Raw genomic sequence first — 24,738 nt, 5'->3', positions numbered from 1 at the left:
AAAATGACTTAACTTGAATGCATTTTAACACATATTAAATTATAATAGGTTTAACATTATAAAATATACATATATAAGCTATAAATTCTAAAACTGTGCTCCAAGATATTGTGCTTTTCAATCTTGTCACTAGATGGCGATAACGAGTACAAACTGGATTAGTGACAAAAAGAGGAAGTGGCTGAGCCGTCCTGTTGGTTTGTTTTTATTGGGCACTTTCTACTTGAGAAGGTAAGACAAGTTTAAGATTTTTTTTTGTCCGAACGGTTGACATCCAGACCGCTTTAGTCTGAAAAAGTTTAAAATAATAAGAATGATCACCAATTCTTGCTTTCTAGCTGGATGATCTGAAGCTGTCAGGTTTCGACAAAATCATTCAATGTGCTTTCTGTTGACGTTCATGTTCCTAAAAATTAAAAGCTACCCCAGGCACAAACCCAGGATACACCAAATCGTTCAACACAGACCCACATTATTTCCTTTCCACTCTTGTTTTTGGAGATAATTGTTCCAGTAAAAATGGAATAAAATATTTCTTAAACCTTTGAAAAAACTGGGAATGTAAACGTTTACAATAGCTTAAGATAGAGATTTGTTTTGTTGAGAAGAAAAAAATGAAGATGTGAGAGGGAAACCTGTTGGGTAACTTTTACTTTTTTGCTGCTCTTTACCCCACTGAGGCCATGTCTAGGTCCTGATGCTTGAGGAACCCCATCATCTGTGACAGAAATGGATCCTGAGGTGTCTGTGCTGTTCCACTGTGCACACTGGAGAGGCCTGCAAGACTCTCAAGTAGGAGTGGAGCTCTCTGAAAGGTAGTTTGATGCTGCAATTCAGTCCATGCTTGATGTTGAGTGTCAAGAAAGGAAGCATTTTTAGACTACTTTGTTTGACCCATTTGGAGTCAAACCCACAATCTTGCAGTGTTAGTTGCAGTGTTAGAGTGGGTACTGTCCCACTGGGCTACCCAGCTGGTAGATCTCTGTTAGCTCCTACATTATCGTATTTTTGCAGAATAAATGAGAGTGATGGTCATTTCCAAATGTGTAACTTTATTTCACACAGATACAACAGGAAGTCAGACTCTGCTCTTGAACGTCACATAAGTGAGGTTTGGATTGAACGGCTGTCCAAGGAGCCATGGCTTTTTAATGGGGCAAAATTCCGGTTACATTCTTTTTGCTTTGCCTCTCCAAAACACCAACCTTCCATTTATTCCTCCCATGCCCCCCCAGAACACTGTCAGCAGGCTGAGGGGACACAAACAGGAGAAGGGGATGCACTTTGGGGCCATTCAGCCCTTAGAAATGGGCTTCCCAAGACAGAAAATGAAGAAATCACACAGCAGAACACCCAAGTTTCACCCTCTGATGAACACGGAAAATGTAAAGGAAATGCAGTAGAATATTATGACAAGCCGCTTCTCATCCTGAGACTGGGACTCACATCTTACAAAGAATACCTGGGAACAAACTGGTCGTGTCAGGCAGCAGAGCTTCGTCAGCGTGGACAGACAGAGTACAAAGACCCTCTGGCGTTGTTGGCTCAGCCTTTGGGCGTGGGGGCTATCTTGTGCACGAGCGATGACCAGGTGGTGTTCATCAGGAGGAGTCAGAAGGTAGCAGAGGCAGGCGGGCTGCTGGACATTCCCGGAGGCCACCCGGAGCCCAAGGTGACAGAAACCAGGTTAAATGTCAATAAAATGCTCACCGTGCGACCAAAGCTTTGCTGCTGTCCGCAGGCTGTGTGTGAAAGTCTGGGTGAGACCGTGAGCGAGGAGCAGATCACCATGGAGATGATGCAGCGGCGGCCGTCTGCCGTTGTCGCAGAGCTATTCTTCTCAGTGTCTGCTGAGATCAGAGACGAGGTGAGTTTAAAAACAAAACTCAGCTGTTTTTGTATTCAATAGAAACTAAAATAAAAAGGCACCAAACATAATCACACAAAGATTTATTCATGAGGGTTTTATCATTCCACAATTTAAAATTTCCAGTTTATTTGTAGATTAAACGTTTGCCTCATACCGATATGGTGTTGAGCTTGTCATCAATATTATAGTCAGTATTCATAAACTTTGTCTCATTGTTTGTTACAGGTAGGTTCATCTTTTGCATAGTGACAGAATTGCTAACAGGGCCACCAGTCCTACGTCTTTTTTTTAAGACAGGAAATCATTGGGGATTTTTTTGTAAAGTCTTTACAAAAGCAGAACTTCAAAAAAACCATGTTTTCCTCATTTCATTTTGTACTTCTGGTAATGAAATAAATTAACATAAAACTTAACCTTAGTACAAAGAAATTCTGAGAATCTGTTTAAGCAAAAATTTGAAAGAGTGGGAATAACGACAGATACCTGCACCTTTATTATTAAATAGTAACATTTATTATAAAGTTTTAAATATTTTATGTGAACATAACAGTAGCAAAAATGAAAAAATAGATAAAAATAACTCTTTTCAGGTATTTAAAAACATAGATTTAAATATTTCAAAATTGTGTTTGATTTTGTGAAAAATTGTGAGAAAAGTGTTCTCCATAAATTTTCTTTGTTAAAGATCCCATGCACCTATTTGATCTTTATGAACAATCTACTGAAATGTGAGGATAGCGTACTTTATTAATTACTGGTAAGACATGTGTCCTTTTTCCAGGTGAACGTTCCAGTAAGTGTCCTCGGAGCGCCTGTCCTGTTAGGCGTTGCTCTGAATCACACCAGCGCCGGCCGGCCGAGTGCAGAATTCTTCGTGAGGTAGACATTCCCTCCAATTGAATCGCCAAACAAACCTTAAATGTGATTTATTCAGAACCTACATCACCTGTAAGGTACTCTGTCTTTTTAGTCTCTAGCCATTATAGAATTAGTGACAACCTGAATATTTTCATTTTTATTTTCAGGATAAAGTTATATTTTTACTGATTTGATATCACCAGTGACATCAAAAACTGCCAATAAAGTTACTAAAAAATACCAGCAGACTTGATATATAATATAAAAACTTTGATGATGGGTCACTTCTACCTTTGTGTCCTCAGCTGCTCACTAACTTCTAAAGAAGTCCAAGAGTTGTACTGGAAAGGAGGAGCAGAGGCCAACGAGTCCACAGATGTAGTCTTCCTCAGCAGAGCGGTCAGTACAGTGAGGTCAACATTGTTTTTTCCCATCTGCACAGAACGCTAACGTGTTGCATACAGATGGTTGTGGGTGTGTGAAAGAGCTGCATGTGAAATGTGTTGCAGGAGGCGTTGCAGCTGAGCAGCAGCAGCCCCCTGTGGTCCGAGCTGTGCCCTTCAGCAAAAGGAGCTGTGCTGCTTTACCAGACGGTCAACCCCAGAAGAACACACAACACGACACAACAAGCACACACGTGATGATGTGAGCTGATTTTATTCCCACTAAGCGTCACACTGTAACACATGTGAGTTAAAACAGCAAATACTCAATGTTAGTCAAAATCTGGAAACTGTACAAAACCAGGAGTTGATTTTATTAAACTTTTTTGAATAAAAATCTGATTTCTTTTTGTTTTTACATAAAAAAGTAAAGCATTTATACAATATGAATGCATTTATTACTTTTTTCATTTAAAAGATATTTTAATCCAATGCAACCTACAAGTTATTTACTACTGAGGGCAACAGGGGAGTAACTATTAATCAATCCTACGATCAGACCAGATCGATCTGTCTGAGGCAGAATCCAATCGACTCAAACCGGTAAAAAATCGTTTCAAAATGAGAAATCAATAAATGAATTGATGTTGGAAAATACCATTTGGATTGACACATGGTAGATTTATTTTTACTTTAAGATCCAACTAGAACTAGGTTGATCTGCCTGAGGCAAGTTATTAATTGAATCGACCTTTACAATTATAAAATAGTTGTAAAATAAAATAAATCAAAAGGAATTGAAAGTGGAAAATACTATTAGAATTCAAGTATGGTAAGTTTATTTTACTATAACATAAAACTTACCATCACAGTGAACAACACACATGTGATGCAGCAAACGATGATCAGTCCATCATTCCAGTCCAATGTGTGGAAACAATTTGAATTGAGCAAACCAGGTATTATCCCCGAGTCTCACTGGTTTAGGTTTTGACTGAAGATATCCTGGATCCATTTTAGGTCAGTGAATTGTTAAAAATGAACTGAAAGAATGAATCGGATCGTCAGCCACACATTATGATGTGGATCAAATCGCTAGAGGGCAATAATGTTTGGTGTTTTAGCCATAATCAACTGTTGAGGCTGGGATTTAAACCCCAAACCAATCGACTGATAGTTGCCTTAACCCAGTAAATACAGCCAACCTTGCTGGTAAATAATAATCCATGGTTGTTGTGGCAGAGAGAGAGTTTGTCACCAGGAAGGTTCATGTCAGCTGCACTTTGAGTCTTTGTTGAAGGAGAAGCTCTGGTCCTGGTGAGGCGTGTTCCCCTGAAACGTAAAAGAGGACAGCACTGAAATTATGAGTACACTGTTTCCTTGTTTATCACAGGGCTTACATTCCATAAATAACCCACAACAAGTGTCATCAGCAAAGTAGGATTATAAATGTTTTAACGCTGCAAGACCTCTCACTACACACTTAATACAGTTTTCTCATTACGTGAACATTTTTACTCTTTTCTCTCTTGTTTAAACTCTCAAAGTTAAAACTTTCATAGAAAAATAAATCCATTATTATGGAACCAAAACAAAGATTTGTGTAAATGTGACAAACTGAACGTATTCTGTACAGGAGATGGGCACAGATGAGATTGATTGACAAGTCAATAGCCAATCAGGACACAGAACACTGCGCTAAAAAAACCCAGAAAACATGCAAACTCGCACTGTAAAAAATTTGAAACCCCAGAAAGGTGAACCGCGATATAGCGAGGGAAGACTGTAATTGTCATTACCAAATGTAGACAATGAGGATGGCTGCCTACAATTCGCTTCTGCTTGTGTCAAAATTCACTCACTATTCCCCAGTCAGTGCACTATACAGTATAAGGTATTTACCATTGTGTAGGGATGTCCAAATCTACAATTCCAATGTCTTGAGCCATGGAAAATTTGCAGAAGTCTGCAAAAAATGGTGAAAGCAAGCCAGGTGAGGTATTAAAAAAATAAAGTAGTGAGCATGTGTCCAAGTTGCATTACAATCCAGGGCAGTAGATAGTGTTTTGGGGGCTAGAGAGTAGTGATTATAGATTTGTTTAGCAGCCTGGTTGGAAGCATGTCCAACAAAAACCCCTAAAATGTGGCTTTGGAATCTAAAACCAGATCAATTATAGTTTCCCAAACATTTCATCATAAAAACTGTTATTTTAAAATGTTTCAAGTCTCCTCTTTGACTGATCTCTTTAAAACCTGGTTGTTCATATTTGTGGACATCACAATTTGGTTTACAATAGTACATCTTGAAACATATTTAGTTTTAAAGGATTCTTTCCTGACAGGATTTTTATTACATTTAAAAGGGTCATTTTAAATCAGGTCCCAACCAACACAAAAACAAAGAGAAATTTTAAATCCATTCCATACAAAAGTTTGAGTCTTGCATTATACTGACAATTCTACATTGTCGAATCTGTAAGAGGGAAACTTTTGGACAACTTGCACTATAGTTTTTAGCTTTTACATGAGAAAACCTTTATTCATATTTTTAAAATCTCTCAATGATTAAAACAAAAAATGAAGACAGATTGCAGTTGTTCAATTATTTAAGCTAATTCAGTTGGGTTATTCCGTGTGTTTTGGATTTTATTATATGTAACGGCAATTTTGGAACAGGTGTTCTTTAATCCTCTGCAAAACTTGAGTCCAAAACTGTAACCTGACAATAATAGACAATAATAATAATTAGAAACACAAAGCATTTGGGATGTTTTTTCCTTTGCAATCATTTCATTGCTACAGCGAAAAATGAATTAAATGTTTGATTAAATGAAAGCATGACACGCATATACAGAAAAAGAGTGACGTTTTTAAAAAAAGGACATGGAAATAATCACTCACATATCTTGGCAGCTGCTGACTCCATGTTTGCATGTTGAGCAGTGGATTGTTCCATCCTAAAAACCAACAAAATCTATGAACAAGCACCCTTCACATTTAACAAATTAGTGTGTTTGATACTGACCAGGAAGCCCAGGCCACTGAATCACATGTGATGGTGGAGGGCCGTAAGGATGGGGTCTCGTCTTGTTCAGTCTGGGCCTTTTCTTTGGCTGTTTGGGGATTGTAGGGGGCAGCAGCCTGCGAGCCTCATCTTTGTACTTCTTTAGGAGGGTTTGTGCTTGATCCTGAGGCAGCTCAACATACTGCAGCTCCTCCAGCAGGTCACTATGAGTCTCTGGAAGACTGCAGCTCACTGCAGAGAAGAGGGGAAACCCGGGACGCAGGGGCATGTTAACTAACGCCGTAAACATGGCCAACCACAACTGGAACGTGCACAAAGAATTAGAATTTTATTTACATTGATTTGAACTGTGTTTTTGCTGTTATTAGGAAATATATTATTTTTCTTCCATTCCTTTTTCAAGTCATATTTAACACTGGCAACAGCCAATGCAAAAAAAACAAGTTCTTCAGAAATTATACAGGGTGCTTAAGGGCTTTTTTCTAAGCAGAAAGTTATCATTTATGTAAAACTCTTTTTTATTAAAATCTCAGAACACATCTTTTCCCAGCCACTTAGAGTGGGATGTGGATCTTCCCATCACTTTTCTTCCATTATTTTTTCTTTTCCAATTTCAGCTGACATACCAGATTTGTTCTAATCATGAGCTATGGTTGAAAACCACACTGCAGCAGGAAGTGGCCACTTCCAATGAAAAGTCTATGTAAACGCCTTCAAAACTCTCCTGTTCACATGTTGCTACGCAAGTTCTTAAGTCTGTTTTCTGGCTCCATGTACAAAACGTGTGGCCATTGAACGTGCGTTCCAGGTTAAACCAGGTTGAACTTTGACCAATCAGGGACTCAGATTTGGTGGTGTCGTATGGATGGCGTCTTTTATTTCACAGAAGTGCCAACTGTCTGAAAATTCCTCATCGAAGAGAAATTAATAGTTCTGGTTCGTGTCCAACTGGAATTTCATGGCTATGTTCACACTGCAGGGCCTAATGCTCAATTCCGATTTTTTTTTTTAAATCCGATTTTTTTGCAAGGCTGTTCACATTTCCAATTAAATGCGAACTTTTGTGATCTCCTGTGTGACCGTGAAATGACCCAGAAGTGACCCGCATGCGCAGAAGAGTAATCAAAGGGGAACGACGCCACTTGTTGTTTGCGGAAGTAGCTAACATTAACAATGGATGTCAACAACAGTGTTGTCAACAGAGGAGCACAATTACAATCTTCTCATTTTAAGAAGGCATTGGAGCCAGGATCGTCTGTAACCACTGTTGTGGAATAATAATAATAATAATAATAATAATAATAATAATGGATTAGATTTATCTGCGCTTTTCCAGACGCTCAAAGCGCTTATAGTGTGTCAATTATTCAGTCACTCTTCCTTCATACTGGGTGACGGTAAGCTACGGTTGTAGCCACAGCTGCCCTGGGGCAGACTGACAGAGGTGTGGCTGCCAGTTCGCGCCTACGGCCCCTCTGACCATCACCGGGACATTCATGCACATTCACACACCAGTGGAGCCACACTGGAGGCAAGGAGGGTGAAGTGTCTTGCCCAAGGACACAACGACAGTTGGCTGGGGGGAGCGGGGATCGAACCGCCGACCCCTCGATCTTTGGACGACCTGCTCAACCACCTGAGCCACTGCCACCCGGAATGGGGATGTGTGTGTGTTGGGGCCGCGCGCGCGTGTGTAAGATGCAGTAGTGCGCTGCACGCGCTCTCTCCTCTGAGGGGCAGGGAGAGGGTCAGTGGGGGCGTGCATTCATGTTGTGTGTTAGGGAGGAAGGAGAACCATAATAAAAAAAAAAGGCTCCCCCCAGCAGAACTGCTATTGACTCTTTATTAACCCGCTCTGAAGAATCTGAGGGTCTGAACGGGGAAGTGAACCCCGAAGGAGGATCCGCCTTCGGGCCTGGAGAAGCCGGTCTCCCCCGCGCTTTTTCTGTCCACGGTCGGAAAGGGGAAAAAAAAGTCATCGCAGGAAAGGTTCAACACCACGCTCGCCCATTTAATGGAAATGTTTTCAAAAACCGCCTCGTTTCGATAAGAGCCCTTGAGTTTGGCCTGAATAGAGCTGTCACCCCAAATATGAATCAAATCGGTGACCTGGCTTCCCTTCCACTGACTGGTCTCACCAGCATCGTCGGCCATGGTTGATGTTTATGTTCTCGTTCCCGCCTACTTTAAGGCAGAATTATGACGTTTGTAGCATATCAATGACGTACGGATCTTATACATGTGGCCTGGCCGGTCAGACGGCGGTCGCATTTCAAAAGATTGGATATCGGATTCAGGACCACATACCCAAGTGGCCTGGGTCACATTTGAAAAGATCGGATCTGTGTCGTTCAGACGGTCATGAAAAGATCAGATACAGGTGGCATAGGGGCAAAAAAAATCGGAATTGGGTCGTTTCAGCCTGCAGTGTGAACGTAGCCAAAGACATGGAGTCTTTCATATATCGGAATAGAGCTGTGAAAGAACAAGATTATCACAGCTTTGACATTTTGCACCAAGCCTCTTCCCACTGTGAGTACATGTGCTAGTATGGGGTAGCAGCAGTATGTTACCGTATGTTAAAAGCGCGTTCTTGAATGCGTCATACATGCCGGTGTGAACGTAACATCAGGGACCAGGCTAAAGCTCATCATGCACTTTTGCAAGCTTCCAGCAGAAAACTAAATGTCATTTGTAGCAACTGAATACATCCCTGATGTATCCAGCATGCTGCTGTTTGGTCTAAATATTTTAAAACCAGTCCAGATTGACAAACCCAGAAATCGAGTTTTGAAAAGTTAAGAAACATACAGATGATGAAGGCAATGCTTGCATCAGATAGATACAGAAAGAAAGGGATGGTTTTAAATGATTATTAAACAGTTATCATGCACTAAATGAACCATATTAATACACAAGCATGATGAAACCTTGTAGTTTCAGCAGGGCGATCTCAGGGATGTGATCTTTGTCGTTCCTCTGTTGTTCCAACAGTCGTCTTCTCCACTCGTCTTCTGGAGGAAAGACGACCACCACGCGGCGCCTGAAGCCTGCAAACAGCTGCAGCTTGTAATGGAGTGCAGAGAAAAGGATGTTGCACTGGAAGCAAACAAGAGAGAAATGGTCAAATGTTTTGTTGAGTCTTGAGAAACTAACTTCCTGCTTCTGAGCAATTTCAACAATTATAACTGATTGGGATCGGTGATTTTTCGGTTTCGAAGGCATTTAATACTTAAAGAAGTTTGAAACTCATATGTGCAGGTGAGTTTTAAAAGCTGACGGATAAACTTGAGACGTCATACAGAAATACTCTACCTGGTCCAGTATGTAGTTTCCTGGAGTTTGAGCAGCGATCTTGATCAACTCAGTCAAACACTGACAAGCCTGTTGGAGCCTGTTGTCCTTCTGACCGCCGCTCTACACAAACAGACACACAAACACCTCACAGTCACAGATGAATCAGTGAATGTAAACACCAATGTAGACAGAGTTGTACTGACAATCATACAAGTGAGCAGCTCCTGTGTTCCCAGCAGTTTGTAGTGTTTGTCTGGGTGTTCCTTCATGTGGGTTTGGGCCCAGAAGCTCTTTCCGGAACCAGGAAGGCCCACCATCATCACCACCTAAAGGCGCAGAGAGTAAATGGTGTAAAAAATAGGAACTAGGTAACGATTCGGATTAGTTTGATTAAAAAAAAGTGAAATTTTGGATTTATTTTAAGAATCGTTTTCATGGATTTTTTGTAAAATTATGACAGTTTAGTCCAAAATGCTCCTGTTTCTACCAACTACACAAATTCTTCCTCACCTCACACTGGGTTTTGGAAGGAGGAGCTGATGAGGAGCGAATCCTCTGCCTGGTAGGAAGAGCTGTCAGCGATGTAAAGCCAGGAGGACCGGGATACCACTCAGGAGCGGCAGGGTCGGAAAACAGTCGAACAGAGCAGCTCCTACAAAGAACGTGAGGGAACAGAGCGCGACCACGCAGCCTGGAGACGCTGAAGGAAAAGGCCACACCCATCAAACGGCCGTTCTTATGAAAAGAGAGCTCCACGTGGTCTGCAGAGAAAGACTGTCATTGGAAAGCATGAGATGGAAATTCACTCAATTTAAAACAAACTTTGTCTTTTTAGGAATATCAAGCAAAAAAAAATGCAGCTCACAGCATAACAGCCTATGATGTCCCCATCAGTGAGAGGCTCTCCAAACATCTCTTCTTTTCCACTCTGGACTTTTTTTCCTCTCCCATCATAAGCAAAAGAGAGCTCATTTTCACCTGAAAGAAACATTTTGTTCAACCAAATGATCTTCTCACTGAATAAAAAATCCTTTCAAACGCTAAGTCTGATTACCCAGCAGCAGTGAGCTGTCAGCCGCTGACCAGCCGACCCTCAAACCATACGGCTCTCTGACCTCTCCATCTTCTGCCTGTGAAATCAGCAACTTCCTTTCCACTCTGACCTCAAACCCCACCATGCCCTGCTGCACCCCGTGGGTCAGCCTGCAGCCTGACCACAGCAAAGGGAAGCGATCCCAGAAGCGCGGCTGCCCGCTGCACCCATCAGGACCCACTTCAAAATGGAGGTGACAATTATCTGTGGAAATAACAAGAACACTTACAATATCTCTGCACTTTGGACATGACATTTGCACAAATGTCTTTTCTGTTTTGTCCCTGAACATGTTAAACTTACATGGATCAAACCTGAGTGTGTCGTGAATGTGTTGCTCAGTAACGTCGTTCTCCTGTACAGCCTGTGGCGATTTGGCTCTAGATGATAAAAACAGAGAAGTAATCCAATTCAGTAAATTCAGTCATCTCAAAATGCTTTTCTAACTATTTTACTTGAAACTGCTGCAGCTCACTAGACAAATGTGAAACAGTATAATCAACTATTTTAGTTCCAGATAGTTTCCACATCTTATCATAAAACCTGTTTAAAAATGTAGGTGAAGTAGCTGCTTTATCAGATGTTTGAATAATGATGCACCAGCTTCAACAGATAATCAAAAGGACAAGATTCAAGAACCTGCAGACATCCAGAAAGAGTGGAATGAGGTGGATTCGGGAGATGGACTACAACTGAACGGTTCCTAGGATCAAACCACTTCTGAGCCTGAGCCAATGGAGGAAACACCTCAACTGGGCCAAGGAGAAGAAGGACTAGACTGTTAGCCAGAGGTACAAGCTCCTGTTTTCTGATGAAAGGAAAGTCTTTCATTTGGGAATCAAGGTCCAAGGGTTTGGAGGAAGACTGGTGAAGAGCAGAACCCAAACTTGCTGGAGGCCCAGAGGGAAATCTCCACCCTCAGTCAAGATTTGGGCGGCAATGTCCAGCACTGGTGTTGGTAAACTCTGCTTTTTTTTATCCTAAATCCCTGCAACAGTTTAGCAGAATGTTCTAGAGGACTTCATGATTCCTTCTGCTGAAGCTCTGGATGAAGATGCAGATTTCATCCTCAAGCAGGACCTGGACCCTGCAAATACTATGGAAGGATTGAAGATGGACATTTTGTTTTGAAAATACTTTATTTTATTTGATGTGATCAAAATCTCTGTCTTGATGTTTTTGCAAAAACAGAGAAGTGAATGAGGATTTCTCCAGGGTTTCCTCACTTTCAGAAATCCTGTTTTCATGGGTTTTATGAAACTCAATATATGCAAAATTAAACAAATACTTGAAATCAATCCAACTTTAAATCGATATTCTAATTCAGGTTTTTCGTATGGAATTATGGGAATTATTAGGGTTTCAGAAGTCTGGACTTCTGAAACGACAACTCACCTTTTGTATCGAATCTCCTCTTTAAACTCATAGAAAGCTCTTCCCCTGCCCAGATCTTCGTGCTCTCCTGGATCCTCTGCATGTTGTGGACCCTCAGCTTGGCAGACAGTCTCCCCCTCAGAACCACAGGTGGGTAGTGCCGATGGTGGATCTGAGTCGGGTTCCGTCTGTGTAGCACAGTCTGTGAACTCCCGGACACGGTCTGCTTTAAGTGGCGCAGTAACATCAGCTTCCGCAGGCGGTGAAGAGGTCAGATCTTCGACGTCTGATGACGGCGAGGATGTCGTCAAGTTCCGCTGCTTCGCCTCTTCTGCCGGGGCTCCGTCCTGCTGTGACTCGCTTGTTGTTGTTGCAGACCAAAGTCTGTCCACGAGCTCTGCCTTCAAACCTTTGCTATCCAAGCCGAGTTCTACAAGTCTGGACCGCAACTCGGTCACTTTTAGCTTTTTAATATCTGCCAGTTTCATCGCTGCAGCGAAAAATGATTTGAAATAAGCAAACGCAGTTTAAAATAAAAAACTAAATCTCAAAACTGTGGAAGAAAATGACCCTCTCGACTTAAAACAAGGGTCCATTACCAAGTCTTGATTTTGATTGGTTTTTCAGTTCTTCTTCTGTTGTCATTGGCTAAACAATAACAAAATTGTTTACTGCCACCTAGTGATCAGAAAAAACCACTACACCTGGTAACCACTGGCCCTTGTGCTATCTTAGATGACCCCCACCCTTACATCGACGTGTTCTCCCTACCATGACAAAGGTGGATAAAGGTGGAAAGATTTCATGTAATCCATGGACACCAGTGAAGATCACAAATCATTGAAGAAAAAAGGTCCAGAGCACTGTCTAGTGGGTCTAGATGACCCAACTCCCAATGTTAAAGTGCCTAGGATAGCACAAGGGTTACATCTGTACGGAGCTCTCCAGGGAGATTTTTTTTTAACCCTTGTGCTATCCTAGGCATTTTAACATTGGGAGTTGGGTCATTTAGACCCACTAGACAGTGCGTTAAACCTTTTTTCTTCAATGATTTGTGATCTGCACTGGTGTCCATGGATTACATGAAATCTTTTCACCTTTATCCACCTTTGTCATGCCAGGAATAACACGTTTAATGCAAGGGTGGGGTCATCTAAGATAGCACAAGGGTTAAACCACTGGCACCTGGGAGGACTCAGTCGATGTGCTTTCCATTGACTGTTTTATTTATTTACTATAAATATTGAAATTTACTGTATACATCTATTCACAGTCAATCGTGCTCTCCTGCTCTGCCCCCCCATTCCCTGATCAAGGCAAATGTGTATTTAGTTGATTGACAAATAATTCAAACCTAAAAATAGTATAAGTAACTATAAGAATCTTAGATTTTTAACATCAGCATAGCTTTACTAAAGTTCAGTTTAAATCCAAGTCTTTGCTCTGAAAGAGAGCGTTACTGTAATACCAAAAATCCATGAATAGTTTAAAAACCTTAATTAACACTGGTGTTAATTTCTATTAACTAATAAAATTAAAGCATTAAGTATTTTTATTTCATCAACTTAAATAACAGTTTAAAAAGTTATAAAATTCTAGATGATCAGGGTTAACCTTTGCTTCAGTAATAAACGTAACATTTAAAAAAAATTAACTAACAATGATTTTAAAAAAAACAACAAAAAAAACAGGTATCAGAATATAAAACTGAATTGATTTTAAACAAAACAAAGTAGTCTACGTTTTGTGTAAAAATTGAAGCTGCATCAAGTAAAAAAAGAAATAAAACAAATTTGTCACCAACATCACAAGTTTTAAGACAAGAAAAGAGATTTATTTAAATATTAAATCTTGTTTTACTAATTATAGTGTCCATCAGAAAGTATGAAATAAACTCTTACTTACTTGTGGAAATGTTTATTTTAAAACAGCACAGATGCATAAAAAATGCATATGGATAAAAATAACAGAGCAATACCACAGTGAGTAAAAGTACAAATATATTTTGTGAGATGCAACAAACCAACAGTTTTCTCTTCACTTCAGATTTTCAGTTCCACTGTCTGTGTGTCATTACAGCTGCTCTGGTCGTTGCCATCGGGAAATTCTTCTTTTTACAACTTTGAGTCACAGTTCAAAAAATAAAAACTCAGCAAAGTTAAAAACATAGTTCCTCTTACATGGCCTGATTGGTTTTTCCCACAAACCTCTCAGTACAAAAGCCACAACGGATCAATTCAATCCAAGTGTTTGCTTCATTGCTGCCCTCAGAGCAGCTGCATCTGCACAAACAGCATCATTATGAAAATCATCACAAGAGCAGAGGTCATCTGGGTTTTTTCCTATAACTAACAGAACTTTCAAGTCTGCTCACACAGCGAGCCTACACACAGTTTCACAGTCACTCTCATCATCTGCTTTACCATAAAAGCACGTCAGTGGTTATTATGACAGAACAAAAAGCTGATTTTCTCCACAATGAGTACACAACTGTGCAAAATGATGCATTCTGGGAGAAATGTAAACAACCATGCAACACTGTGGCTGAAGTTTTTTTTTTAAATCGGTGGCTTTCTTAAAATTCTGAGTTTAGTCCCTTTTTGGCCAAGATAGAGGTGAGTGCAGCTCTGCCTTACCTAACATGGAAGTTTTCTTTCAGACACTAATTCTAATATTCTTTTTTTTTTACTTTGCTTGTGTTGAATCATTACTTTGCAGCACCTAAGCTTTATATTAAGTCCTTCAGTCATTTATTAAAGATATTTTAAAATATTACAATTTATAAATATATATATAGTTTATTTATTTATTCTTTAATGGTGGCCCTAATACTGTCATAACATGCAGTTTTAAATAGGGCATGCAATAAAAAACTGCATGTTGAAGGTTTCTCATGACCTTTGGGGACTTGTTTGATTTGTTTTGTTGTAGTAACTAAATGAAGAGTCCAACCTGCCTAATACTGAACATTTGAGGACAACACCAATTCTTGATTTAAAAAAATATTCACACCCTGAATGAATCTATGCTCTATGATAGAGTGTTTAGTTTTGACCACATTCCCTCCAACGTCTTCTTGGTTTTCATGTAAGTAGTTGTTATGCTTTCTGTAAATACCCATATTGGTTTGATAAACTAATGCTTTTTAATGTAAATTGGAGGGCTGAGGAAGGGGAGTTTTGGTGCCACCACCTCGGTCACCTTTGCTCACACGCACAAAGTGGGGGTGGATGAAGGTAGAGACGGTAAGGGGGAGGTGCTGTCAGTCAGACTGTGTCCCAGCAGCATTTCCTTGTCTCTGTGCAGCCAAGGGCCGCTCAGGTGCCGGCTATGAGAGTGGTAGAGACGTAGGAAGGCCAGGATGGACTGGGCCAACCATAGAGCTGTCACACACCATAGAGACACCTGAGGACACAAAAGCAACCATCAGCAGCAAGTCTATGGTAAAACCCAGAAAAAAGGATGTGCTTTGATTATGTAGATTAAGATCATTTATTGAATAACTACTGTTTTGACTTTTAATAATGAATGGACTCACATCTTGTATGACAAAATTGTCTTATTATATCAAAGAACTTAAAAACATTTTTTTGCTTTTTGATTAATAATTATTTTTCAAAATAAAACCACAAGTTTAGAGATTTTGATCTTGATGGAAGCAAACCACCAAATCAGAAATATATCTAGAGTGTCTTGATATAAAGGCATCTAAGACATTATGCTTTTATGTTACAAGCAAGTGTTGAGTGAGTTAAAAGAAAACTCATCTGATTTTATCTACTTAAATAACAAGTGTCCCTGAGAAGGTGCCATTTCCTCCAGATGAGCTTTTATGTGACAAAAAACAAAGACAAAGCAACTCTTAAATTATATTTAAATGTACAATGAATACTGCAGTAATTAGAACTGCAACAGTTAGAACAGGAAATGTGGTTTCCAGTAAGTAAAACAAGAGGAAAAAGTAAAGGAATACATTTTGCCTAACTAAAAAAGATAAAGGTATTTCAAAAAATTCTGTACAAAACAAAGGGAATGCTCCTGCTAAAGTTATTGTTCTGGTTGTTATCTTTCCAGCTTTTTGCATGGAGTCACTCAGCTTTCTGCTGCACCTCTCATTACAAGAGAGATGTTTCCCCCGGAGAGGCATCAGTATTGATCTTTTCTTTAATCTGAGCCTGTCAGCGGCTTAAGTGCACTTTTATTGTACTGCTGTGCATGCTGGTTGTCATGGAGATGAGAGAGGTGTGACAAGACTCCAACACAGAGGCAGAGAGGAAAGAACATAAATAAATATTTGAATAAACAAACAAAAAAGTATGAAAACGGGAAATTTTAGAAAGGCATTCAGAAATATCTGTATGCATCTGAACTTTTTTAAGAAACAGAATTATTCTTATATTTTTTCAACTGATTAATCAAGCATGTTTACCATCTTGAATAACATTGTAATGACTGACGCTGTAAAGCACCTATATTCCTATGAATGGGGATATTCTTGTTTTCCCTAAAATGAACAGAAAGGTCCTTATTCATATAAATAATTCTAAAATAAGAAAATGTCAAATGCACACAATCGCCTAACTTATTAAACTTGCTTGTGTAAGAATTATAACCTTTGTCTTGAAAGCTAATAGGTCGTCTGGTAATTGTGAAGATTTCTATATCCTGTCCACTTAATGTCACATCTGATTTTTGAAGTTTGCCATAAAACTAACGATATTATTCCTAAATCTGTGCTTTCGCTGAGATGACAAAAACTACTAATGACCTAAACTTTAAAATGCAAATAGCCAATTTGAGTTTTTGAATAATCTATGGCATCTTCTGACTGGCACAGAAAATACATTGTATTTAATTAAACTATTCTAATGTTATGTTTCAGCTTTTTAAAAGTCTGGAAAAGTCTGATTTGTACTGCAGGATCCGACTGGTCAGAAGTCCTACCTGAGCCAAACTGAGTTCTGTGTAGAATGACAAAGTGTTTACGTCCAGGTACAGCGGCACCGACTGGGACTCCGCACAACTGAAAACAAGACAAGCACAGAGGGATGTAAAGCGACCCAGACACATCCTTTTAAATACAACCAGAATTCTTAGAGATTTAATAGAACTGTACCTGTACGGCCGTCTGTGGGTGTCCGTAACCGTGTCACACCAGGTGCTGAATCCCAGAGACAGGATGACACTGGCCCCTCCAGAGAGGAAGAGCACACACACACTCAGGAGGACCGTGAGAAAGGACGAGAACAGGGTGCTGGGTGGCAAAAACAACATAGAAACATAAGGAATAATGAGGAATAACAGGGAATAATGCAACAGACAAATACAGATTCAGATAACACCTTTTGATAGGAAAAACAGCTGGGAGCAATTACTGAAGTTCATGTAATATTGTACCCAAAAAATGTGTTAATAAATACATTTTTATTCCTGAAATAAATATTCTTGTGGGTTTTTTTCTGTCTATAATTTTGGAGCAAATGGTTAATGCATTTTTAATTTTTATAATGATATAAATATGTATCTGATAATGCTGATTTCTCCTGGTAGTGATGCCAAATCATCACTGGAGGTGTGTGCGCTAAGTTCGTCCGGAGACTCACTCGTCATGCCCCCCGTGCAGATAGAAGAGGCATCTCCACCCCTGCGCAGCTCCGTACAGCACCGTGAAAATGCCCACGAACGTGACGAACTGACACGCTGCGAGCGGCCCCCACTGCTGCACCACCAGGTGACTGAACTCTCGGGGCTGCTCCGCCGGCAGCGCGGGCTGGTCCTCGGTCCTCCAGTAGCCGGTGGAGAAGAGGGCGCAGCGGCCTTTGAAAGCGGAGCCGTTCAGAGCCATGGGGACGACCACGAGCAGTCCCGCCGCGAACGAGAGGGCGTGAACCGCACAGTGGGACAGCAACAGCCGCCGGTCCAACTCCATCTCCGGAGTAAACAATGTGGGTTTTTTTCCACACCCTAAAATAAAACAACACCCCTGCGCACTGTTTGGCTCCAGAATAACAGCCCCAGATGGGTAGGTCTATTTAAAGAGCCAGGGCGGAGCTGCAGGCGGGCTGGCAGTCTGGATTCCGAGCGTGACACACGGGCAGCACGTACTGACAGAGAGGGGAGACTGACGACAGAGCACTCACTACATGGCAAATTCCAGAAACAAGATCGAGGCCAGTTCTGCGCTGGGTTATCTAACAGCCATATGTTACCAAGTAAAGTCTGACCCATCTGGACAGCTGTTCTGCCCCATCACACAGATTATGTGGATATTGCACATCTGAATCAAATAGGTCAAGATACTTTTTCTTTCAGTTAAAACAATTACATAAAACAAATAAGGCTTTGAATTTGAAGCCTTTGATTTGGATGCAGATAAAAATCGATTAGAAATTTCAAATAAACATTTTTTTAAAGTTATCATTTCAAAACAAACTGCATTTGTAGAATCAGTAAATTGGCAAATAGATTAAACAAAAAAGTAACATCTGTAATAAATTTTAAGGGAAAAAATTTAATTAAAATGGTTGCTTTAGAACAAAGATCTATTTATATAATACCAATTAAAATTTATGTTAAAATTAGCATCATAATAAGTTGTATTTATTAAAAAATTGTTATTTTAATATATATTTTAAATTGCTTTTAGCAACTCTTTTTTAAACATTTCTGCTGTATCAACGAGTTTCTCTTGTATTATATTATAATGAAATGAATACATTTAAGATCAGATTCAATTGATTTCCTAAGTGACATTTGGTTAATCACATTTTTCATCTAAATTAATTTTGCTTTGTGGATTGAGTAAAGGCATTTATCTAAACAAGAAACAAAGAGAAAAAATGTCAAGAGATGGATTTTGACCCAGTTTTAGCTTGGCTTGTACTTATTTAGTGGTTCTTGTACAATAAATTGGTTGATGACGCGTCTTTTTTATAGGAGCACATACTGAAAGCATTTTTTTCTTGTATTAGCCTCACTGTAAACATGGAATTGTTTCAGACGATCCTAAGGCCTTTTTGTAGAATCTCAGTACAGAGTGGGACATCTTCTTCCTTAGAGAATCCGCAGTGCAACATCTTCCGTCCTCCTTCGTGACGTCATTCCCGCCACGTTACGTCTGTTTCTCCATTTGACCTACTTCTCACAGTATATCCTGAAATAGCTGTAGTCCAACTGCAGGATGGTGCATTAAGTATAATTGGGTCAGTGTATAAAAGAGCATCTCAGCAATTAATTATGTCACAATAAACAGTTTTTTTCAATACAGTTTGTTTAAAGAGACAAACTCAAATAATATGTACATTTCTTACATGTTTGAAGCTTCTATTTAAAAAAAACAATTATGATGACATTTTCGACAGACAAATCCCTCAAATACAGTTTTCTGGCAAATCCAAATACCTCTTAAAGGCAATTTAAGATGTAAACACTTGTGTCCAACATTTGGGACTCACTATGAAAGAATTACAACAAAGAAAGTTATAGTTGCTTTTGGCTGTGAGGAAAGGTATTCAACAAAGTGAAACGATCATCTTTGAAAAGTGCAAGAAACCAAAAGGGGCTCTAAAACTCCCTGGTAGATATGGACCAACACAATGACTTGGTTCTCCAAAAAAACACTGACCATAAAAATTAGAATGAATAATGTGAATTATGTAACTTTCCACTCTTCCTTCAGATTCACTTTTTTTTTTAATTTCAAGTTAGTATCTTTTGAGCCTTTATGTTTACCCTATCCCATTTCATTTAATTGTGCAATAATGTGCCTGGCAGCCTGGAAGCCACTCCTAATATATTTCAAAATAAATACACAAAGGTTTCCAAGAGATATTACATTCATCAACATACAAAGCTATTGCTGATAAAATGTTAGAACTTAAACCACACAACATCTCCAAAGATAATAGATGCAACCACAATACATTTAGGCAAATATAGTGTTCACTATTTCATAAACATCTACCTTTAACCATTTAAACTACAATAAAACATAATAAAAAAGAAAATGGTCTTAAAGCATATTTATTCTTAACATTGTATTCTTTTTAAAAAGTACTCCCTCCATATTAATGATAGTCAAATGAACATATAAAAACACCAATATTGTCCTCAAAATAGTTTAAACAAACAGCTGCATATCTGTGAAATTAAAGACATTCAATGAATCAATGTGACAAACTCATGTTAAAAGAAATGAAAGAATGACCCGTTATATTTCTATTATTTTGCATGCCAACATGTTAGGTTTGAATTCACAATCAGCAGTTCTTCCGGCCAGAAATTCAGCTAATTCATTCAACAGTCTATGTCAATTCAGAGATATGTTTTAAATTAAATAAGCATTTAGTAAACTTAGTTCCACACTATCAAGTTTTTAAAACAATCTTCAGCACAAAGTAGTAGCCTACACTCAAAGGTTATTTTATTAACAAAACTTGAGAGTCAATACAGCAAATATAAACCGTGAGCGCACAGCATAGAAAGAATAAGACTAAATATTTCTTCAGACAAAATTTGCACCTTTTAAGTTTATAAATACTAAATAGAAAGGAAACTTCAAGTTTTCTGCTTCACTTTTGAAATTGTCTGAGCATACTTGTAGTGCACTTAAATGGATTACTTTTTGCTAAGGGAATAGCATTCCTTGGGTGAGCTCACCCCTTACCCAAGCAAGTAGTACACTTGAAATTTATTTCATTAAGTATAGTTGTACAACTATGGCAAGTCCACTCTAGACCATTCACATGTAGTCTAGAAAGTATACTAACTGGATACTTCTTCAGAATAAATTAAAACATTTAAAGTTTAAAATATAAAGATAGTATGTAAAAAAATACACTTCAAATATACTACTTCACATTTAGTATACACCAAGTGTACTTATAGCAAACTTAAATAGACTACTTTTTGCTTAGGGAATGGAATTTTTCAGGTGTGCTACGCTACATTTGTATCAAAAATGGTGAATCCCATTTGTTTTATTCTTGTCATTGCTTTTTAATTGTTGAAAAATAAGGGTTACTTTATATTTAATAAATATTATTAAAATATATATGCATACAGGAGACATAAATACACACTTAAGATTTGTTTTTATATATATATATATATATATATATATATATATATATATATATATATATATATATATATATATATATATATATATATTAATATGCAAAATACAAAAAACACACAGAGGAAGTAGGACAAAAATGAATGTCAGGGGATGGCATATATATTACAAAAATACATTACAATAAGTTATAAGCACTAAAAGACAGACAACGTCCATTTTTTGTTGTTGATTTTTTAAAATAAATTCCCCAAAAAGGCTTAGCTTTGATTTTTTAAAACTTTATTGTACAAAACAGAAGTACAGTACAAAACACAATTTTAAAAAATAAACTTCAAATAAGCCAGGGGAGCGTACATATTACATGTATTTTACACAAAAACATTCAAGGTTCTACAACTTTCATACAAACATACAGCTTTCTGATTAAGGCTTTTAGAGATGGTACTGAGATACATTTTAAATTGTTTGATTAATATGGGGGGGGGAAATAGGAGATGAAGGGAATTTGCATTGATGAATTTAACATTTGCCAAATTTAATGATACGAATAATTGTGCGCTTTTAATTTGAGTCCACATTTTTCATTATGAAAGTTGAAGAAGTTGGGATGAGAGGCTGAGCTTTGATTTTGAATTGTCGTCTTTCATTTTGACGTAATCTTTACTCTCCCACTGCCGCGCGGTGGCTCATGGGAAGAAAGGTCAGAAATCGACGGCAGAAGGAAAGAATTACTGCAGTAAAGAGGATTATCTCTTTTTAAACTAACTACTTCTTATAATTGAACCGCTTAACTTCTCGGGATTTAACGCGTAGTATTGGCAGTTTACCCAACAATGTAAACGGGAGCGCGTGAAGGTTGCCTTTGACGTTTGCTGACTACATTTTGGCTAGCATTAGGCTAGCAGCTGCATTGTAGTGTTTTCGCTTGATTTGGCTAACGCGGAACTCATAGATCTTCCTTCCTGTTCAGAGGAAAGGCTCCAGACTGCCTGAGTGATGGTTTTCTGTCTTTTTCAAGAAGATGGATGTAAAATCCAGCGGCACCAACAACCATCAGCGACTGCTGGTCGTTCTGTTGATGGTGTTGCTCTTTGGCGTCATCATGATCCAGTATGTGTGCCCCGGCAGGTCGGAATGCCGCGTGCTACACCAGCTCGGATCCTTGTTTACCATCGTCGGTGCAACTGGTTCTCGAACCAGTGGCAATGAGCTGCAGGACGGGCTCCAGAAAGATCCGTACATCGCAGAGGACAGTGCTTTATCCCGGTTTGTCCCTCGATTTAACTTCACCAAAGACGATCTTAACCGCGGCGTAGATTTCAACATCAAAGGGGATGATGTCATCGTTTTCCTGCACATTCAAAAGACAGGGGGCACGACGTTTGGTCGACACTTGGTACGGAATATTAAATTAGAAAGACCGTGTGAGTGCCACGCGGGTCAGAAGAAATGCACCTGTTTGCGGCCAGGTAAGATGGAAACCTGGCTGTTTTCCCGGTTCTCCACGGGCTGGAGCTGTGGGCTCCATGCAGACTGGACCGAGCTGACCAGCTGTGTCCCTTCAAGAATGGACTCCAGAGAAGTTCCCAAGAACTCGCCCATGTATGTAAACAATACATTCATGATACTATCCACCATGAAACTTCATACATTTATGAGAAAGATTACTTTTGTGTGAAAGTATAGTAAAAACGTTTTTTTTTCACATATTGTTAATCTATTTACAAACAATATGCAAAAATGTGGTCATTTTTGCTTAACAAAATTTGGATCTAATTTTATTCACTGCTCATCTTTACACTGGCTCAGTCACATGGTAATATCTAAAAGTGTTTTCTTGGTTTTTTGAAACAATGTTCATTTTATTTTTCCACAGAAGAAACTATTATTATATAACGATCTTAAGAGATCCAGTGTCAAGGTACCTGAGCGAGTGGCGTCATGTGCAGCGTGGTGCTACGTGGAAGGCCTCCTTACATGTTTGTGATGGACGCTCACCAACGTTGTCAGAGCTGCCGAGCTGCTATTCAGGGGATGACTGGTCAGGCTGCTCCCTGCAGGAGTTCATGGACTGCCCCTACAACCTGGCCAACAACCGACAAACCCGCATGCTGGCTGACCTCAGTCTGGTGGGCTGCTACAATGTCTCTACCATGACTGAGGAAGAACGCTGGGCAGTGCTTCTAGAGAGTGCCAAACGCAATCTTCGGGGCATGGCCTTCTTTGGCCTCACAGAGTACCAGCGTAAGACCCAATACCTCTTCGAACGAACTTTTAACTTGGAGTTCATTGCACCCTTCACACAGCTGAATGGCACCCGTGCGTCCACTGTCGACGTACCGCCTGGGACGCAGCAGAGGATCCTCGAACTTAACAGATGGGATGTAAAATTGTACGAGTATGCACGGGACCTTTTCTTGCAGCGCTTTCAGGTAACGAGGCAGCAGGAACGGAGACAGGCCAGGGAAAGGCGTCAGGAGCAGAGGAGACGGGTCAGGGGACGGTTCCCCTCAAAGCAGGGCTTACCTCAGAAGACTACAGAAACGCCACACACTGTTGTAACAGAAGAGCCTCAGAGGGAGAAGGCTGCCGGGAACGACGTCGATTCTAAAGGGCTGCTCCCAGACTGGTGGGATCTGGATGATAATAGCACAGACGAGGATTACACCGACAATGTAGAGCAGTGGTAGCAGTAGGATGTTTAAAACACAAAGTGTGCCATAATACTGCCTTGTCTGGTTTTAATAATTCAAGCTAATGTCATTATGCACCTTTCATTTTTTATTTTAAATTTTAATGGTTTTTCAAACTACACAATAATTTATTGATGTTGGTTGCTTTTTGTTTACTTATGGTACTGTTTTTAAAACAAGTCTCAGACCTTTTGGTGGTGGTAGTTTTCTGCTATCTTCTGGAATTTAAATTCATGTGACTTTGAACCAGATCTTTTTTTTTTTAATTTTTATTTTTGTACTCTTACGTGATGTCTTATATGTGGTTTTCTGCATTTAGTTTTACCAAGTTAAAAATAAATCTAAACGCATATATTTACAAATGTACTTGTATTTATGTTTTGCAGCAGAAAGGAAGAGTGGAACTTTTATATATACCTCAGTGCGTGGCATAAACTGCTTATGCTGTTAAATAACTGAATGTCTGTCTTTTTTTAAATAAAAATGGATTTGCATTTTCAGAAACTGTTGTTTTCTTGTTGTGCAAACTATTAAAACTTCTTGAAAGGCCATCATCATTATTTCATGCTTGAAATGCAGCATTTCAATCTTCCTTGCGAGTCTTTTGATCACCAGAAGAGTGTGCTGAAGGATCTTTTAAATCAAAGCTTACTTTGCACTGAACTAAAAAGTGATTTTAGCTCTGTTTTGGTAATAAATATTTGGAAAGGAAATCAAAACTAAATATATTTTTCCTAAACGTTAAATGCCATCTGTGTTTCAATGAAAATATGGTAAAGCTAAATATAACCATTTTTCCTGCGATGGAGTAAAGCTGTTTCTTCTTATCACTTCAATACAAGTAAATTTTAATAAACCGTCTTAAGTAATACAATTAAAATGCTTTAAACAAATTTTTACATAATGGAATTTGCATTTGCACTCTACTTGTTTTAATATTAACGTTCAATGGTTCATCTGCTGGACAAGTATAAAGATAAAATGATTTTTAATTAGTAACTGACGAATGCATTTTAAGGTGTTTTGTGATCTAATTGACTTTTATTTTTTAGTCCCATTATAAATA

General features: G+C 39.1%; 4 protein-coding genes across 6 annotated transcripts; 2 read left to right on the top strand and 2 right to left on the bottom strand.

The window, feature by feature from the left end:
- Nucleotides 1-100: 100 nt before the first annotated feature.
- On the top strand, nt 101-3,508 carry nudt22 (nudix hydrolase 22). 3 transcript variants are annotated; one of them, XM_020706485.2, is made up of 7 exons: nt 101-231; nt 681-815; nt 1,066-1,106; nt 1,236-1,867; nt 2,652-2,749; nt 3,034-3,127; nt 3,238-3,508. In XM_020706485.2, the coding sequence occupies exons 2-7, from the start codon at nt 730-732 to the stop codon at nt 3,367-3,369; spliced, it is 1,083 nt and encodes a 360-aa protein (XP_020562144.1). In that variant the 5' UTR covers nt 101-231; nt 681-729; the 3' UTR covers nt 3,370-3,508. The 3 variants fall into 3 exon arrangements, with proteins under 3 accessions (XP_020562144.1, XP_004073194.1, XP_020562143.1); XM_004073146.3 differs by having other exon boundaries at nt 1,066-1,672; nt 1,742-1,867; XM_020706484.2 differs by having other exon boundaries at nt 1,066-1,867.
- Nucleotides 3,370-12,524, bottom strand: LOC105354862 (heterogeneous nuclear ribonucleoprotein U-like protein 2). Its single transcript, XM_011480000.3, has 12 exons — nt 11,922-12,524; nt 10,830-10,906; nt 10,488-10,730; nt 10,299-10,411; nt 9,944-10,207; nt 9,637-9,759; nt 9,452-9,553; nt 9,067-9,235; nt 6,137-6,367; nt 6,013-6,068; nt 5,014-5,077; nt 3,370-4,443 (listed from the first exon to the last, which is right to left on the bottom strand). The coding sequence occupies exons 1-11, from the start codon at nt 12,386-12,388 to the stop codon at nt 5,036-5,038; spliced, it is 1,887 nt and encodes a 628-aa protein (XP_011478302.1). The 5' UTR covers nt 12,389-12,524; the 3' UTR covers nt 3,370-4,443; nt 5,014-5,035.
- A 1,277-nt stretch (nt 12,525-13,801) lies between these two features.
- LOC101174927 (transmembrane protein 179) lies at nt 13,802-18,013 on the bottom strand. Its single transcript, XM_004073145.4, has 4 exons — nt 17,504-18,013; nt 17,017-17,154; nt 16,845-16,923; nt 13,802-15,305 (listed from the first exon to the last, which is right to left on the bottom strand). Exons 1-4 carry the CDS (start codon nt 17,827-17,829, stop codon nt 15,108-15,110), a joined length of 741 nt encoding a protein of 246 aa, XP_004073193.1. The 5' UTR covers nt 17,830-18,013; the 3' UTR covers nt 13,802-15,107.
- A 3,656-nt stretch (nt 18,014-21,669) lies between these two features.
- On the top strand, nt 21,670-24,223 carry LOC101174677 (heparan-sulfate 6-O-sulfotransferase 2-like). Its single transcript, XM_023959069.1, has 2 exons — nt 21,670-22,581; nt 22,856-24,223. Exons 1-2 carry the CDS (start codon nt 22,001-22,003, stop codon nt 23,667-23,669), a joined length of 1,395 nt encoding a protein of 464 aa, XP_023814837.1. The 5' UTR covers nt 21,670-22,000; the 3' UTR covers nt 23,670-24,223.
- The last annotated feature ends 515 nt before the right edge of the window (nt 24,224-24,738 follow it).

The sequence above is a fragment of the Oryzias latipes genome, chromosome 10 (assembly GCF_002234675.1).
Source record: "Oryzias latipes chromosome 10, ASM223467v1".
Classification (NCBI taxonomy): domain Eukaryota; kingdom Metazoa; phylum Chordata; class Actinopteri; order Beloniformes; family Adrianichthyidae; genus Oryzias; species Oryzias latipes.
The sequence above is the reverse complement of the archived record's forward strand: the minus strand, read 5'-3'. Positions and strand labels throughout refer to the sequence as shown.

Bases quoted from the DNA above. Each gene is read 5' to 3' on its own strand.
- LOC101174677 (XM_023959069.1), top strand. From the start codon at position 22,001: ATGGATGTAAAATCCAGCGGCACCAACAACCATCAGCGACTGCTGGTC. The intron at 22,582-22,855 runs GTATGTAAACAA...ATTTTTCCACAG, and splicing joins GTTCCCAAGAACTCGCCCAT to AAGAAACTATTATTATATAA.
- nudt22 (XM_020706484.2), top strand. From the start codon at position 730: ATGGATCCTGAGGTGTCTGTGCTGTTCCACTGTGCACACTGGAGAGGC. The intron at 816-1,065 runs GTAGTTTGATGC...TATTTCACACAG, and splicing joins GGAGTGGAGCTCTCTGAAAG to ATACAACAGGAAGTCAGACT. The intron at 2,750-3,033 runs GTAGACATTCCC...TTGTGTCCTCAG, and splicing joins AGTGCAGAATTCTTCGTGAG to CTGCTCACTAACTTCTAAAG.
- LOC101174927 (XM_004073145.4), bottom strand. From the start codon at position 17,829: ATGGAGTTGGACCGGCGGCTGTTGCTGTCCCACTGTGCGGTTCACGCC. The intron at 16,924-17,016 runs GTACAGTTCTAT...TCTTGTTTTCAG, and splicing joins ACCCACAGACGGCCGTACAG to TTGTGCGGAGTCCCAGTCGG. The intron at 15,306-16,844 runs GTAGGACTTCTG...TTGTGTCCTCAG, and splicing joins CAGAACTCAGTTTGGCTCAG to GTGTCTCTATGGTGTGTGAC.
- LOC105354862 (XM_011480000.3), bottom strand. From the start codon at position 12,388: ATGAAACTGGCAGATATTAAAAAGCTAAAAGTGACCGAGTTGCGGTCC. The intron at 10,208-10,298 runs GTGAGCTGCATT...TTCCAATGACAG, and splicing joins ACATCATAGGCTGTTATGCT to TCTTTCTCTGCAGACCACGT. The intron at 9,236-9,451 runs GTAGAGTATTTC...GTTTGCTTCCAG, and splicing joins GAAACTACATACTGGACCAG to TGCAACATCCTTTTCTCTGC.